The 14807-nt window shown below is 38.2% G+C and overlaps 1 protein-coding gene across 1 annotated transcript in view; it reads right to left on the bottom strand.

Annotated features, from left to right (window-relative positions):
• The window catches only part of LOC114818710 (lipoxygenase homology domain-containing protein 1), a gene marked incomplete at its 3' end in the record, with an annotated part of 103062 nt that overhangs the window by 57453 nt on the left and 30802 nt on the right, over positions 1-14807 (bottom strand). The window contains exon 9 of the mRNA XM_029085727.1: positions 7271-7496. Coding sequence (XP_028941560.1) covers positions 7271-7496 — 226 coding nt within the window. The remainder of the gene's footprint in view (positions 1-7270; positions 7497-14807) is intronic.

The raw sequence follows: 14807 nt of genomic DNA, 5'->3' as shown, positions 1-14807 counted from the left end.
AAACATGACACTGGGCACTGGTAAAACAGGGACATATCAGCATGAAGTCTTCTACACACTTTTACATTCTTATTTACCTTCCCAGTTTTGAAAAAGCAAAACATCTGTGGGAGCTAAGAAAAGAGTGTAGACTGTTGATGTTATGATTGTTTGTATACAGAGATTGGTATCTGTATTACTTGCGCCTAGGAGTAACTTCCACAATGAAAACTGCAAAATTTAAGTAACTACAAGCTCAATTTTAAAGCATATCCAAGGGGTTTTTTTAAGAAGCCCTTTAACAATAAATTATTACAAGAAGAAAATATCAACAAGTTCTTTCATTTCTGGAGGAAGACCAAACCAAATAGAATAAGTACAGGACACACCAGAACAGAATAAGAGATAATTATAACACAACACAAAGAAATTAACAGATAAATAAATGTCAGTACCTTTTGTAGCACTGTGCATCTCTGTGGTAACCACAGAGATGATAATGGTCTAATCAAATACAGCTTTCTGTTGCTACTAGCCTAAATAAATCAGTCTGAAGTAGAAAACCTGCACACGTTGAAATGTAAAGAACTGGAAAATATTTTCCATCGCTCTTTGTGTCTACGTATCTCTCACCATCTGGAAAACGTCAGGGCTGGCATTTTTTTAGGCTATACAATCTGCATTATTTATAAAGGAACCTTCTTAACAAAAAGATCAGTTTGTGCTTAAAATTTTTGTGCAAATTAACAATACGGGCTACTATATTAGTATAACAAATGAAACATCCACTTCCCTTAGCTTGAGTATAATTTTACAATGGATTTTATAGAAAACACAAAAGAATTAAGCAAATAAAAACCAAAACATGCTGTACGCACCTACTTAGAACTTGCCACTACAGAGAAATACTTGGACATTCATGTCAACATTTACTAAACAGATTGTGGAGATTAAGCCTTTTCTGTATAAATGGAAATCTAGGCACAGATCAGCTTGAGCGGATGCAATTTTTTCAAGCAGTTCCTCTAGATTGCAAAACAGCTACACAAGGTGCTGGTCTTAATGGCTCCTGTGCTACAGATCGCTTAAAAATAAAACCAAGAAGGATGATACTTCTCTGTAACAGATAAAGACAAGGTGCACCACTAGTTTGATGAGCACAGGGGACAGATACAACCAAATCTGGAAAACAAACCTATTAGTTGAATGTACTGCTGAGACAGAAAGACTCACCATGTGTGAAATTTGCCTGTTTGTAGCTTTCTGTATATTGTTCACAAAACACAGGGGTTTGTGTATAGAGTAAAATAAAAAGACTAGAAAATATGTTCAGCCTCTGTGACTCAGGTTTAATTTCCTTTGAGAAACTGACCTACTCTAAGGCCCTCACTGCTGCCACATGTGAAACGGCGACCTGCTTCACAGCAAGAAGAAAAAGCCATCCCAAAACTCAGAATTGGAACTCTATGGCCCAATCCTCTAATCTGTAGAAGCAATTTCATTTCACTATATGCTGATTTGGTGAAACTACACCAGCTGAAAACTGTGGTGACAAAGCAGAGAGGTAGGTCCATAGGCAAAAAAAAAGAAAAAAAGTTGAAAAGGTCATAAAACCAATCACTGAACAGCAGTCAGGGAATATTGTTTCAGCCCTATGAGGGACCTGTTAGACTCACACCTAGCCATCCGTCTAATGTGGGGCACATCAAAGTAATAGAAGAAATGTCTTGAAAAAGACAATAACTTTGATAAAGTCTATAAGAGGATTAATTAATACAAAATAGCAGGAAAAAATCTCAGCTAGCACTCACTAAAAAAGAAAACAACCTTTCAGAAAATAACTGATTGAAATCTTCAAATTGCTAACAGAGCAACTTTAGGTAAGCTCTATAATCAAACAGAAAACTCTGGGACGTGGATGTGTGGATAAAAAAGTTGAAAAGAGAGAGGTAAAATGTTTTCAGTCAGAGGCAGGGACCTTCAAAAAGGCTCCATGAAAGACAGACATGTAATGTACAGAATTCAGTGACTTATGATGTTTTCCTTTGGAAAATACAACCTGGAAGCAAGCATTGCACGTTGCTTTGCGTTAAAGACTAAGTTAATATTTTGATATGTTTTGGGAGAAGAAGAAAATTATCTTAATAGAATTAAATAATAATTTATTGGTCAGAATAAGAAGATGAAAGTTTTCACTGAAGAAATATTGGTCTTTTTCTGCTGACAGTATAAACTACTGTCCCATTTTCAGTTCTTTTCAAATTCTACTAAAAAAAAGTACAGTCATTGTTTAGAATTAACGTTGTTTAGAATTCTAGTTAAGAGCAGATGAATTAAAGATAAATGTACTTATCACTTATTACCCTAAGTACATTAGATAAACTTCCTCCGCGTTATAGCTGTCTGAGCCTAATGACACTAGTGTGCCTACAACAGCACACTAGTTTGAATCAAGAAACTGAAGCCCCTGGTTGGCCCTCCTTATTCTTTCTGGTTTGCAGCATGGAGTAGTTTTAGAGGGGGGAAAAAAAAAAAAAAAAAAAAAAAGATTCTTTTTGAATGAAACTAAACCAGAGAATATGTTCCAGGAACACAATGACGATGATCTTGCCACAAATTGGCAGTCAATCTATGGGAACAGACTAGAAAAAGCCCAGAATAACTTCCTCCTAAACACACATAATGAGGACATTGGACCCTTCACTCACTGGATTTTTAGCACCGACCACTTCACTGTGAAAATCCACTCCCATCAGGCCGCTAGTGTAAACAGACAAATTAGCCAAAGAACACAAAACACAAAGATGGTAAATGATATACCACACTAAAATTGTTAAACTGTTTCTATTCAGTCCTCCCTTAATGATAGAAATCCAAGATATTAGAACAGTATTATACAGCACTGCTCCAGTTTCTGCCTTTTTTCCATATGATGCGCCTGCTTCAATGAAATAGTCATTCTGGCTCTATTTGTTAAACTGCAAGATTGAATCTCTGTCACGTGATTTTATCATTTGATATTTACTATCCTGTTTGCGGAAATAGTGTTTGGCATTTTGCCACAATAAGAGTAAAGATACAGACTGGTGCAGCATTAAGGCTAAAAGGGAACGATTTCTTAATGGCTGATAGTGGTTAAGAGGTACTATCTTCCTCAGAAGTGGTGCATATATTATTTCAGAAGACATAAATATAAAAACACTATCAGGTGAAGATATTTCAATTAGAATTGCAGTTCTCAGGCTTTCTAATCTCCACTTGCATTTACTCCTGCTATTTGCAGCAATGTTCTAAAAAAATATACAGGAATATTCTCCTTAACATATAAGAAAATTATAATCTTTGAAAAAACACACTCACTAATCAATTTTACCATAAGAAAGAGAAGCTTGACTATATACTTAAGTAGTTGGTGCATCCTGAGTGATTAAACAGGAATGCAGATTTTGTAGAGATAATGCTTTGGTCATCTTTTGCACTATTTCAGACAGTGGGCTTATTCTAACCTTTCTGTATTTGACTGCATATTTCTCCAAGTGGAAAAGAAATCTAAATTTTTGAGCTGGAATTTTTCTGTCTTCAGCCTCAATATTTGTCTTTTACCTCAAGTCAGTACAGTTATTCTTTCAATTATGTGGACAAGAACAGGGCAGAATTCACTACTTACATTCTCATTTTAAATTTACATTCATTGAAACAGAAGAGTAAGAAAACTCAACACTTCTTGGATCATGCACCCCTTTAGATAAAAACTCATATCTGAAGACAATCTATTTTTAGTTGTGCGATAAATGCCTTCTGCACACTCACAAAGGAGCAGAGACAGACATGGGTGGGGGGAGCCTAAATAACACCCTTCTCTGCCTTCATCCAGGCTCATCTCAGGAGCCATCAGTCCATCTCCACAAGCACAGGGGCACAATGGCAAGTGAGAACCCATATCAAGGATTCAGAGGAAAGGACACCCTCTCCCAGCCCTTGCAAGGGCTGTCCCAGGACAATCTCAGTGTCCAGGTTTGAAACTCATCATGATGAGTCAATCCTGGAGTATCTATTGGACTGCTGGGGTTTTCCGCCTAGAGGTGTGGAACACAATGTGGGACAAAGGGGAAGAGCATTTTGGAATTGCACAGGACTTATTATGGGACATTTAGTGGAGGAACCAAAGGCAGGGAAAGGGATGTATCTAGGTGATTTGGGGAGGAACAAGTGTGGGAAAACAGAGAAATCAGGGGATCAAAAGCACTGGACAAAATTAACAGTCTGCTGGTTAGTACGGTTGTCTGGCTGCGTCCTGCACTTGACCAGTGCAGTCTGTCCTGTCTTCTCATTAATTTGCTTTCTAACTCTTTTCCTGAGTAAAGGACTCTGTTCTCTATGTGTGTATGCATCTGTGGGTACAGGGTCTGAGTGCCAGCCACTGAACTGGGACCCAGCTGGTGTTCTGCATGACAGCAACTGGAAAGACTGGAGGGAGTAAAATTGCCAGTGACTAGAGCGGGACTGGGGTGAAATGCCCATGTCTCTAACATGGTGAGACCACATAAGCAACTGACTGTTGGAGAGAGCAAGGGACTCCTGGGCAGCTGTCAGAGACACCATGTGGTATGGATGTCTCTAGGGTTGAGACCTGCTGAGGTATATGTGTGTCTCTAAGGGTGAGACAAGTGTGCGTGTGTGTGTATGGTGGTCTGTTCAGGACATGATCACTAATTTCCAATACCTATCACTTTGAAAATAGTTGAACAATTTTTCTTTGATTTTGTGCATCACAACATAACTAGGCGATGAAACCAAATCAAAAGAGCAATAAATAAACAATCCAACTCTTGTAAAGTTTGGTAAACTACAAATATCTGGAGCTACTAGAAAAAAGTGAGACAGGGTAGAAGAATCATTAAAAATCCAGGTTATAGCAGATCTCCAGGGATCATCTGGTTCAACAGCATGCTCAAATCAGGGACAACTTCAAAGACAGATGAGATTAGGTTTTTTAAATCTTCAGGGCTGGAAAAGCAAAAGACAAGATGGAATAGGAAGAGAAAAAGGAGCCACAGACCTAAAAGCCTTGTCAAAGGGGAAAAAAATAAGAAAAGGGAAGGCAGACATACATTGGAGGCATAAGAAACTTGAGTTACATACGGAATTTGAAACTGGTGTGATGGAGAGACTGAAAGCATCACTTGGAGTAGGAGATCAGATTAGTATCAGCTTTTTGAAGTAGTTGAAGGACAGTCAGAAAAACTAAGGGGGGTTACCAAGGTAAGAAATTTGGATGAAAAAAGAAGGGATTTCAGAGAGAAAGGTAAAGAAAAACTGACAGAATCAGGAAATAACTAAGGATTTGAAGAAGAGAAGCTGGAAAAGAGAAAGACGAGGAATGAAAAATGAGCTTCAATGTTTTAGGTCTCTATTGGGTGCATAGTAGAGTTTGGCTGGAGAAAGGAAAAAAAAGGATAAGGGAAAAAATTATCCTTTCTTCTAAGGGAAAAGTTGAGCAATAAAGTAAGTGTTAAAGAACAGCAGTTAAAAAACCAGTGCCTTCTGAGCTTAATTTATATTTGTTCATTTTGTTTAAAGTTCCCAGCACATCACTTATAGTTAAGCAAATTTAATACCACTCGAAGATACCAGATTGAATTGATTTGAAAGTACAGGATAAAAATTACTGAATCATATCAGATTATCATTAAGTAAAAAGTAGTACCTAATTTGTTCTGCTGGAGAAAGTGACTTGGTGTGGTTTGTCTGGTACTTGTAAGCAACTTTTAAATGGGAAATGCAAATGGCAGTGCTTAATTTGGTTGTTCTTGATAAACTAAATAGGAAATTCTTAGGAAGCCTTGCTGAGTTTATATTGATGTTCAATTTAAATGTGCCTAAAATCAATAATTAATTTGTAAAACTTACAATTTCAGGAAATTTCCAAATCCTTTCTAAAGTATCTTTTCTTACACACTTGAGACATATATTTTAATAAAGATAATGTTCCTGCAAAATCATGAAAGATGCAGTGATATAATGATTACAAAGTAAATAAATGTATTATTTTAAACATATTCCCAGGCTTTAATAGAACTGACTTGTTTTTTCACATACAAGTACATAAACAGAGGTCACTTACCAGAATATTAATGTTTTTGTACAAATGGGTATTTCAAACTGCATAATGCAGATTTGAGTCATTGATGTTGAATTAATTGTTCATACAACTTAATTGACTTCTGCACTATTTTTCTGTGGCATATGGTACTGTGGTATACGCTAATGATCACAGGGCCTGGTTCATCCTTATCAGTTTGAGTTTTTGAAATCTATTGAAGTCAGTAAATACTATGCAGAATAATTTTTTTAATTTTTTTTAAAAAAAGAACAGAGGGGAAGTGTGAACTGGCACATATGTGTTCTCAGCATCTTCTGGCCTCTGTAATAAGAGATCAGTTTTCACTTGTTTGATATCTGATTGTCACTAAGTGCATGATGTCCCTTTTTTATGTTGAATCACTAATTCCTTGCAACATTCACTGCTTCATTTTGAATGCAGTTTGCCTGAATGATAGCACCTATCAAGACCTACATTGTCAGGCAGTATTTTCTATCATCTGCTTTGTTGCCATTCTATTAATGTAAAGAGAATTTTATTAAAAAACCCAATCATACTAAATTATTATACTGGCTCCCTAGTCCTTCATAGAGGCCCAGGACTTTTTAAATAATAACTTTATATGATGGGCTATTTCCTGCTTCACTTGAAGAGAACAAAGTGCATTAAGTCTGTGGTAAACTTTAAAGTATCAAAGTGCTACCCTGCAGCTAACAATTTCCATGTGAAGAGCTGTGACTTGAGTCTGATTTGGAAAATGTGTGTGATGATTCAGATCATGGATTTCTGGTAAAGAATACTTTATGCAGCACAAGAAAGGATGATATCAAGCTTGCTAAAAGGAACTGGATGTCACATTACATTACATACCTTGATATGCCTTGATTTCCTGCAAAACATCTTGCTCTGAAGAGCAGTATTTGCCAGTGATTTAGGAGCACCCTGAGAGATCAAGAATTTTATAGGGGTAGGATGCCCTGGTCACAGGTTTTATTCTGATTTTGGGGAGGAAAGGAGTGGGGTAAAATGAAAACTTCCTACTTCTATGGAACTACAAAGTATCTGGAAGAGATTGTTTCATGGTTATGCTGGCTTTGGGGCAGTCTGCCCTGAAAGAAATATGAAAAGCTCACATATACTCAAAGGATATGTCCAGTGAACACATGATCTGCAATACTCAGCACATACATGGCAAAAGCTCCTTTGCAGAGTTTCTTATTGCCACTTCTCTCCATGTATCACCTTCACCCTTGTCTTCTGCAAGCCAGCAGTCTACGGAAAGACAAATCTGTTCATCAGAAAGAGGGACTACTCTTTCAAGTCTGACTTCCTTCAAGTACCAACTGGGATCATTTCCAGTGTTGTCATGACCAATGCGGATTTTATACAGCTGCCCAAGATCTCCGAGATTAATCTGTAACGACAAAAAAAAAAAAAAAAAAAAAAAAAAATCCTTGATTTTAGTAACAAATCATAATGTTGTCTTTTAGCAATCGTTCTTATACTGGGCATGTAAGCTAAATGTGCAGCTAACATAACCCAGAGTAATGGGGTTTTTTAGAAGATGAAGCCCTAATATACAATGAATGTCAGAGCAATTGACCAAAAGCATACAAAGTAGTCTGCAAGCGTAATTTTATTGACTTCAGTATTGTATTATTTAAAGTGACTGAAGTGCTTGAACAATTCAGTCTGTTTTTAGATCTCTTGACTGAATACAGTTTGTAGTGTTATAATGTAAATCTTGATTTCTGGATAAATACCATAACAAGAAGTACCTTCAGTCATTGCTGCATGAAATAATGTATTTTGCAGTCCACACAGTTGCCATCAGCAGAGCCCTATTAACTATTCCTACTACTTACCAGTCTCCTATGGCCCAGTTTTTTCTTTGTCTTCTATTTTTATGTGCATTGGTGTCAGGGTTAACTGTTTCTGTAAGTGCTGACGCCACACTGCAGCAAATTTAAACAATAAAACATGACTATGTCACATTGAATACTGCAGCCCTGAAATAAGAACCACTTTGTTTTGGGCTGTGAAAGTTTTTTGAGCAATGCTGATGGCAGGAACCTAGGCACAAAAGCAAGGTTAACCACTTTCATTTTCAATTATGTTTTGAAAGCTCGTAGTATACAAAAAAAATCACAGAGAAAAAAAGAACAAATGGTTGTTTATTATACCATTATACTAATTTTGTACTGTTTAGCATGAAAACAAAAAGCAAACAAACAAAAAAACTGACAATTAACACCAACATTGCCCCAGTAGTCCAAATCACCAAAAAGGATGAACTAAGATTTGTATTTGAAGATCCATTGCATCTGGTCTTGAAGGTAATATTAATAAGTCTGCCCCAGAGTGAGATTTTCCCCTTCAGTGCTCTTTGCTGAGGAAGACTACAAGGTAATGTTCCTTTACTCTGTGGAGCTGGGAAATGTTATCTATGTGTAGACACATAGAATGGTTGGGGTTGGAAGGGATCATGTGGTTCCAACCCCCCTGCTGTGAGCAGGGACACCTTCCACTAGACCAGGTTGCTCAAAGCCTCATCCAACCTGGCCTTGAACACTTCCAGGGAGGGGACAGCCACAACCTCCCTGGGGCAACCTGTTCCAGTGTCTGACCACCCTCACAGTAAAGAATTTCTTCCTAATATCTAATCTAAATCTACCCTCTTCCAGTTTAAAGCCATTACCCCTTGTTCTATCACTACCTGCCCCTTCTAAAAAGTCCATCCCCAGTCTTCCTATAGGCCCCCTTCAGGTATTGGAAGGCTCCTAGAAGGTCTCCCCTAAGCCTTCTCTTCTCCATGCTGAATAGCCCCAACTCTCTCAGCCTGTCCTCATAGGAAAGGTGCTACAGCCCTCTGATTGTCCTTGTGGCCCTCCTTTGGACTCGCTCCAGTAGGTCCATGTCCTTCTTATGATAGGGGCCCCAGAACTGAATGCAGTACTCCAGGTGGAGTCTCACCAGAGCAGAGTACAGGAACAGAATCATCTCCCTTGACCTGCTGGCCACGCTTCTTGATGCAGCCCAGGATACAGTTGGCCTTCCAGGCTGTGAGTGCACATTGCCAGCTCATGTTGAGCTTCTTGTCCATCAGCATCCCTGAGTCCTTCTCCTCAGGGCTGCTAGCGATCCATTCTCTGCCTAGCCTGTATTTGTGCTTGGGGTTGCCCTAACTCAGGTGCAGGACGGCCCCACCTCTCAAACCTGTGAAGGTCCCTCTGGATGGCATGCCTTCCCCTTCAGCACATCGACCAAACCACACAGCTTGGTGTCATCAGCAAACTTGCTGAGGGTGCACTTAATCCCACTGTCCATGTCACCAACATAGATGGTAAACAACACCGGTCCCAATACAAACCCCTGATGGACACCACTCATCACCAGTCTCCACTTGGACATTGAGCTGTTGATTGCAACTCTTTGAGTGTGATCATCCAGCCAATTCTTTATCCACCAACTGATCCATCCATCCAGTACATGTCTCTCCAACTTAGAGGCAAGGATCATGCAGGACAGTGTCAAATGCCTTGCATAAATCCAGGTAGATGACATCTGTTACTCTTCCTTTATCCATCAACACTGTTAGAGGCACTAGAGACATATCCTTTTCACTTTTTTGTTGAAATGTTTTCCTAGGCAATGGCACAGGCTAATGTAACACTGACTTTTCTTGGTCATGAGGATCATCACAGAAGAGAGTCTTGCAGCCCTAATTGATCACAATTTCCTTTCATTCCTGAAGCAAGCCTGGCACAACTCAGTCTCATAAGATGATATTATGACACATATGCTAGTGCTCTAAAGTCTGAATAGAGTCACACTTATGGCCAGAGTAATAGGCTTTCCTATATTAAAACAGTATGTTAAAGGAAGAGTTGCTAACTGAAGGTATAATTATAACATAATTGCAATAAAATCATATACATCAAAAATATGCTGCTAATACTCACAGAAGAACTACAGCAGCAGATAAAAAGCTCTCTGAAAGTAACCACAAATGTAGCCAGGACATAGGCTAAGTTGCCATAATAAACCTGTCACCCAGCTACAAAGCAGAAACCTCTGCAGTGGGCAAGTGAGGATGCCTTGCAAATAAATATAACAACATATTAGAACTCTCACCCTGTATTGCAAACTGAAAATATTACAGTATTGGTGAACAACAAAGGTGGTGTTCTCCTGAGATCTAGGCACTGGCTGCTAGTTGTGCTGCAGAACTGTTAAAGAGCAATTTAGTAAATAAAACATTGAAACCTTTTGACCTCATGCCCATGATTAAATTCTGGCATAACTCCTGTTGAAGAGGAGTGTAACAGCCATTTTTTGCATACAGTATTCATTACCACGACTCTCAGTGACAACCAGGAAACTGTTAAAAAGCCTCTTTTGTCTTCTGAAGCATCTAATAATTTGGCCATGAAGCAAACTGAAACATTATTGACTAAAAAAATCTTGTGTATCTATAGTGGATATAATATGAGTTGGCTTAAAAGTGAAGCCATAACTTTCTTAATTATATTAATTTTATTTATCTTATTATGTTAAAGTGCATTTTTTTCAGAAGGAAATCTAAGATGGGAGATATGTTTCCAGGTGAATCTGCAAAGGGTTTCAACACTGTATCAAAGAATCATAGAATGGTTTGGGTTGGAAGGGACCTTTCAAGGTCATCTAGTCCAATCCCTGCAGTGAGCAGAATCATCTTCAACTAGATCAGATTGCCCAGAGCCCTGTCCAGCCTGACCTTGAATGTTTCCAGGGAGGGGGCATCTCCCACCATTCTGGGCAACCTGTGCCAGTGTTTCATAATCCTCAGTGTAAGAAATTCTTCCTTATATCTAATCTAAATCTACCTTCTTTTAGTTTAAAACCATTACTCCTTGTGCTATCACAATGGATCCTACTAAAATTTCTGTCCTCATCTTTCTTATAAGCATCTTTAAAGTACCAAAAAGTCACAATAAGGTGTCTCCAGAGCCTTCTCTTCTCCAGAGTGAACAATCCCAGCTCTCTCAGCCTTTCTCCAGGTGGGGTCTCACCAAAGCAGAGTAGAGAGACAGAATCACCTCCCTCAACCTGCTAGTCGCAATGTAGCCTTTGACACTGGTACAACTGGAGAATAACTCACAAAAATAAGCAGAAGTAGGATAGCTGACCAAGAAAGGGGAAAAAAAAAAAAAAAAAAAAAACAAACAAACAACAGCAATTTGTAAAAGAAGGAGAGGGAAATGATGAAACCCATTCATCACCATATCATCATGCAGGGACTTCCTATTACTGGATAAGCAACACAGCAATCCATCCAACCTAATCAAATGGTGTTCCAAGAAAAATCAATACAGAACAGAAAGCTGTGTCCAGATTGTGTCTCCAGAAGATGCAACCCATTCATCACCATATCATCATGCAGGGATCATCACCATATCATCATCCTGGTTGCAAGCAGTTAAATTAGATTCACTAAAGTCCTGTTTAGCATCTCTAAACATTCCTCCATTTCTGTCTTTCTATATTTCCTATCCCTCCCTAACATTCACACTCTAAAAGAGGACATAATATAACAAAATTAATATTCTTTTGCCAACATAAACACTGAATCTTGAGGTTGCTCTTCCATTTCCAATATTTACTAAATTCCCTTGAACTTCTGCATGACTTGAACACAACCTGGCATTTATAAATCTACTTTTGCAGGCAGAACATTCTGTGAAAATTTGTGGAGTAAAGTTGACTTTGCTGGTCTCATAAACAATATGCTTAAAAAAACCTTAGTCTAGTTGTTCTATACTCTGGCACCACAGCTGCAAAAATAACATTCCATTTTACATGGAAACGGCCTTTCTGACAGAACTGCAATAAATAGCCATGCAAAGAAGAAAGGGGGTCCCAGGACTAAAGCATCACTCTGGAAATCAGACAACTAGATTCTATTCCTGGATCTGCTTTAGCCTTCCTGAAAAACATTACATAATTCACAAGCCCTCTCTGCCTCACTTTCTCAACTGTACAAGGACAACACTGATATGCCTCTCACAGGGACACTGTAAAGCTCTCTTCATGAATTTTGAGATCCTCAAGAGAAGACAGAAGTCCAAAATTCTGTATTTTTTCTAAAATTTTCTGTTCATTTTGGGTTAGCTGTTATTTTTCCGTAACTCAATTGACAGATCAAAAATTATCAATTGTAATTCTCCTAGCTAACTTTGTAAAGCTAGTGTTTTTGCTCAAGGATAATGTGATCTCACTCACAGTTACCTAGTCTCTCATGTAGTCATGCAATTTCTGTTGCCACTAGCGGACGTTGTGCAGACAAAACAAGGAATAGCAACAAGCTGCTCAGCAAATACCTTGTAAATCTACTGAAGAAGATGGTCAATATAATAAAGACATTCCTCCACTATACTGTCATTGGATGTTGCAGGTACACAAACTTCCTAAATGACAAGGACACACAGAGACAAAAGACTAGTATATTTTGTGATAGGTCTACATTGCCCTGCTAGAGTCCTAGCAACCATACACCTGAGTTAGCACAATAGTCCCTCAGACTGGCCAGTCCTGCTTCTCAGGGCACACAGCTTCTGGTGAGCACTGAACAGCAATGCTACAGCAAAAGTAGCAGCTTGAGGCTAATCTTTGCTGGCATCTGCAACAAAGCATTGACAAAATCATCAGATATCTAATCCTCAGCCAAAGCATATGGTCAAAGCACTGCGGAGGTTCAAAAGCCTGTTTATTACAAATATATTAAAAATTGGTTTGCAAAGTTCCTTTTTCCCCTGTAAATTCATCAGCTTGATACGGTACAGTTAGGACATGGATGGAAATTCAAAGTCATAAAATTTAAGAGATAACAGTTTGGGGGTATGAAGCTGCTATTCTGATGTGGTTTACATTAGCCATTTATAGAACATAAATAAGACCTAAACTCCTGCAGAGGTAAAAAACAAGGGCATTGAAACACACATATCTCATTGAGGTAAAGGAATCTAGATATCACCAACATCAGATACACTGATCTTGGGGATTGCCTAATAGAGAGGTCTTCTGACAAGTATCAACCTCATGCTCTTCCCAGCAAAAAGTTTTACAAAACACTTGAATCATCATTTACAGTTCAGTTATTGGTTGACTGTGAAACTCCTGATGCATCAACTGATTTGTGTCAAATTCTGTGATAAACTCTAAAAGGGTGTTTTGCCAATTGATGGGGGTCAACAAAAAGGACACCAGTACCAACCAAAAGAGTAAGCTTATCTTACTGTCTATTTCCAGGTAATATAAGAAGGAGATAATACAGTATTAACAGAATAAGCTAATTATATTGTGTTGTTGCTAAGCAACAACACAAAGTTAGGCAATGCATCTAATCATTACTACACAAACCATAGTGATTAAGAAAGATACATCACCAATTGCCCTATCAGTACATTACCATCATCCAGACCCGCAGTCACTGGGGGGCCCCAGAGCAGCAATGGTTTGGAGAACCTCTCCCGGTAATTGGGAAGTCCTGTGTAGTACATCCACCCGCAAATGAGGCTACCAAAGAATCTCTGCATGGGGGTCCAGCTTTATAATACTCAGTTACCAAACTCAGCAAGTCAGGATGACTTACACTTTTCTTTGTGAGTAAGCATCTGGTACATCATCCTCCAAATTGGATTCCACCCAAAGCCTGGCCAGGGCTTGGAGAGGAACCCAAAGGAGTATTTCTATTCTTGTGCTCTTAACCACATTTCTCAATTGATATCTGTCTGGTTTTACCATCTATTTCAGTTCTGGTCTGAACCACATGTTTCTCAACTGGTATCTGGCTGGTTACAAATATTATTACATATGCTGATTGCTGCTAAAAATTTGCTGGTTTCTGTTGCATTATAAATATTATAGTAAATATAATCTTTACATGGTCCATCTGGAGGTCAACTATTGGCTTGGGCCTCTTCCCCAGGCCTCAGCATACCAAGGGGATGGACCTCATACGGACCCTGCTTATGTGAGAGATTGGCAGCACTTGTTAACCTTAATAATATCATTGTAAGTACAACAATAGTAGTGATTCTATTCTCTTTGTAGTATTTTTCTTCATTCTTATAGGCAATAGTTTCAACACTCATTATATTTTATAGTATGAATATCAATACCTATTATTGAAAAAGCTGTCCACCACTTTCAAGAGGGACACATTTTCAGAGTTAGCTTTGCCTCAGCAACACCCATATTCTAAATGTTAATAATGCTAATTAATACAATTATATGTTTTGCTCATTGCTACTACTTATTTTTTTCTACAAGCATAGGACTAAATTATCTTCTTATTAAAGGCAATGGGAACATTTTCATTAAATCATGCATTAGAAAACTTGGCCTTACTTTTTGAATTTGAACCTTACAAAGCTCATATTTTACAATTTGTCTCTAAGCACAAATTGAAAACCAGGTTTATTAGCAAGTTCTTCCTAAAGAGGATGCAAGGACTAAATTTTAATTCCATTTCTAAATGAGCTATGCAAATACTCATCAGTCCCTAGAATACCTATAACATTTTCAGTGGAGTCAGTATCATCTGTTTTCATATACTTAAGGTGTTTAACTATGTAAAAAGTGAAGTAAGAGTTCCTTGGCTTAACAAGATACTGTTCAGTGGAAAGATACTTCAGTAAAAGGATGGAAAGAATATATGTAATGACTCCATTACTCTTTTATATAC

Source organism: Antrostomus carolinensis, unplaced genomic scaffold (genome assembly GCF_000700745.2).
Source record: "Antrostomus carolinensis isolate BGI_N321 unplaced genomic scaffold, ASM70074v2 scaffold1677, whole genome shotgun sequence".
NCBI classification, from domain to species: domain Eukaryota; kingdom Metazoa; phylum Chordata; class Aves; order Caprimulgiformes; family Caprimulgidae; genus Antrostomus; species Antrostomus carolinensis.
Note: the sequence above shows the minus strand (reverse complement) of the source record. Positions and strands in the feature narration are given on the sequence as shown.